The sequence below is a fragment of the Athene cunicularia genome (assembly GCF_003259725.1).
Source record: "Athene cunicularia isolate RWA chromosome 6 unlocalized genomic scaffold, athCun1 chr6_part1, whole genome shotgun sequence".
Taxonomy (NCBI): Eukaryota; Metazoa; Chordata; class Aves; order Strigiformes; family Strigidae; genus Athene; species Athene cunicularia.
This window is the reverse complement of record NW_020799105.1, coordinates 23,308,129-23,311,657: the sequence shown is the minus strand read 5'-3', so window position 1 is coordinate 23,311,657 and position 3,529 is coordinate 23,308,129. Positions and strand designations below refer to the sequence as shown.

At 38.0% G+C, this 3,529-nt stretch overlaps 1 protein-coding gene across 1 annotated transcript in view; it reads right to left on the bottom strand.

Moving 5' to 3' along the window:
• Positions 1-231: 231 nt before the first annotated feature.
• The window catches only part of BCCIP (BRCA2 and CDKN1A interacting protein), a 10,661-nt gene continuing 7,363 nt past the window's right edge, over positions 232-3,529 (bottom strand). The window contains exon 7 of the mRNA XM_026851657.1: positions 232-625. Within this exon, the coding sequence (XP_026707458.1) occupies positions 455-625 (171 nt within the window). The 3' untranslated portion in view covers positions 232-454. The remainder of the gene's footprint in view (positions 626-3,529) is intronic.

The following is a 3,529-nucleotide window of genomic DNA, read 5'->3' as shown; positions in this document are numbered from 1 at the left end:
GCATATCAGTCAAATACAAATAAAAGCAGTATATGCAATATACAGCCCCATCTTAACCAATGCAATTATTTCAAACTGTTGACATAAATGTATTTCACAGCAGAAACATCTAGAAAAAGCACTTTTTCTTAACAAAAGGAGTTGTATGCACTGTTTTGCAAAAAAATATAGGATTTTGTTTTGGTTAAAAACATACTGAGCAAATTTAAATTTTCTTGTAACACTGGGGTTTTATTGACTGCTTAATGATGATACCAAAGTATAATAAGATACAGTATTTAAAAATATTAATTTGATGGATATTTTTAGTCGAAACACCTATTTGTCCTCTAAGTGTACAGAGGAAGCATTTGAGCAGTAAAAACCCATTAATTCAAGAGCAGTCTTCTGAAAATATCGTGAAGTCCTAGTTCTGAACGGCTGCTTTACCAAAAAAAGGTGTTCATAGGGAAGTTCAAAGTGAGAGATAGTCTCTGAGTTTATCCATAATTACATTAATTCCATCAGCTGGAACTATCATCACAGTCCGCAAAGGTTTCATTGGTACATCATCAAAGGACCATCTGCCGCCCAAGCAGGTGTCACTTTCCTCTTGCACAGAGTAGTTGAACTTCAGAAGGGCTTTCTAAACAACAGAAATAAATGCATTAGGATTAAAATTTTTAATTAGCATGAAGATAATACATTGTCTAAACAACGTAAAAATAATTACCCTGTTATGGACATGCTTATTAAGAAGTTATTTCTTTACCTCTTAAAAGGTCCACCAAAAAACCTACAGGAGAATCCACTACAAAGTGTTTTAAACCATTTGCTTTTCACAGAATTTACATAATTCATATTACATTCTAAAATGATTGCTGTCATTATGGTTTGGTGTCAGAAAAAAGACTCAAGAGGAAAAAAAAAAACCCAACAATGCCTCCTTTATATGCATATGTGCCTCATTTTACATGGTTTTAAGCCAGCATTTTACTCCATATTACCACAGTAAGAAATGTCAACCCTTAGTTTTGCCAACTAGCAGGGATTCTTGACCAGTAACAGGAGTATCTTAACAGACCTTCAATCCTGGAATAAGAGTAAGTCACTAACTGTGTAATTTTGAGAACTGGCAGATCAGCCAAAACCCAGATAAAAAGAACGGGGAGAGAGTGCAGGTAGAATAGAGCCTGCACGGAAGATGACAGCTTGTTGTGGGCAAGACATGGAAGGCTTGTAGCCACAAACAGGCTCTGCGCTTCTCATGGTCTACTCTAAAACTGCTCAGAGTCCTAAAAATTAACATATCTGTAAGAATATGTCTTGCAGTAATTGCCTCTTTCACATTGCCAATGGAAATTAAATATTAAGGCGATGGGCACTAATGTGAATCCTGAGCAGAATTTCAAAAAGCTCTTGGAAAGTCTCTAGATGGCTGGAGCCACTGAAAAATGTATTTATAAAGGATGCTTCTTCACATAGGTAGATGTCCATAATGTGTATTATTTCTTTTCAGTGATCTATTCTGCATAGAGATATAAAAAAAAGGGATTGTTCTTCGCTTTCCTAGACAAAATACCTGATGGATAAGCAAAAACTTACCTAACAAACGTTCCTAGTTCTCAGACAAGTCAGATTAAGAAGTAGGAACTGAACTTCTAAGTAGAAAAACTTATCTAACCTCTCCCCTTTGCAGGGAAAGTTAAGATCCAGTCTCCTTTTAGGTTTGCTATTTACTAACAAAATCTCAAGGTTGTACATTTAATTTTGGAAGAACGATCATATTAATTGAGTGGCTTTGCATAAGAACAAACAATTTGACCAATGGAGGCCCTAAATCTTTAATCAGTTCCGAGTTTGGTTATAATAGAGCTTTTCTTCTGCTCCCTCAATTACATTTTAAAGAACAGAACAAAGCACAGGGAACCGACAAGTGCAAAAATGGCTTCTCTCGCTTTTATATGGCTCTAAATGTCTGCCTCACCACATTTAATACTGGTTTATGGCAATCTAATTAATGTTATGTGTGATCAGGGAGGATATACACTCCAACAGTAATTTAACACATATACATTAGTAAGTACGGAGACCCACCTAATCCAATATCTTCCATGATGTTTAATATGAATTTATTAAAAACACTAGAAAGACTGTTAAAAAGAAAATCACGTCCAGTTTGAGTCTATCCACTTGAGCTGAAAATTATTGCAATTTAGATAAAAGCACACAATTAGTCTTTAAAATGCCACTCAAAATAACAAAACAGAGATAAATACAAAATAGACCTTCTAGAACATAACACCCGTGGGCACACGGGCGTCCAGGCTTCTCCCCTTCGGTTTTACAATAACATGTTTACACAGAGTTTTCAAGTTCAGTTGGTAAAGCTGCTGTGGCAGGCACACAAAAAGAAATTCCCAAATTTGTTACTGCACAGAGGCTACAACAATATTCGCTATAGCTAACAATGAATTCACGCACTTATATTTTTCTTCTTCCCAAGAAATAAAATTACAGCCATACCGTAGCTGCTAATAGAATGTTACGAATGATTACACACAGGAACCTCTGCCATTAACTGTATGATGCATGTGCAAGTACTCTATCCTGTAGCCACTGCCAGAAATGAAAAATAATGTTCTCTTGACAACGCAATAATACTGTAGAATAATATTTTTAAAGCTTTGAAAAGAAAAAATAAAGAAGAATGAAAACTTCTTTACATTTCAAAGTATATTTTTAATTTAATTTCCTGCATCTTCCCCTCGCTTGATCTGGCTTGGGACAAGCAGAATTGTGTAGACAGGATGCCTTAGGAAATAGGAAGTAATATTTTCATCTCAGTATTTTAGCATTTTTTATACTTGCCCTGAGTTGAACAAAAAAAAAAAAGAGTGAAGTGATATCTACTTGTTTGGATCTTCAAGAGTTCTTTTATTCTGACCACTGTTTGAAAGTAAAACGTATCCAAAAGGAAATATGCAGAGATTTGAATTTGTTAAGTTTCTTCGGAAGAGATAGGAGAGAGATGCATTTAACTGCATTACCAAATCTAAATAAAGCCTCAACATCTGCTTCCTTCTAACACAGGACTAACTATGTAGAGGCAAGGAAAAGACATCACAGAATGGTTTGGGTTGGAAAGGACCTTAAAGCCCATCTAGTCCCACGCCCCTGCCCCAGGCAGGGCCACCTTCCACTAGCCCAGGTTGCCCAAAGCCCCGTCCAACCTGGCCTTGAACCCTGCCAGGGAGGGGGCAGCCACAGCTTCTCTGGGCAACCTGTGCCAGGGCCTCACCCCCCTCACAGGGAAGAATTTCTGCCTTAGATCTCATCTGAATCTCCCCTCTTTCAGTTTAAAAGCATGAGCCCTCTCCCTATCCCTACCTCCCTGATCAAGAGTCCCTCCCCATTTTCTTGTAGACCCTTTCAGTCCTGGAAGGCTGTGGGAGACCTTACAGTCTCCCCGGAGCCTTCTCTTCTCCAGCTGAACCCCCCAACTCTCTCAGCCTGTCCTCACAGGGGGGGCTCCAGCCCCCCCAGCATC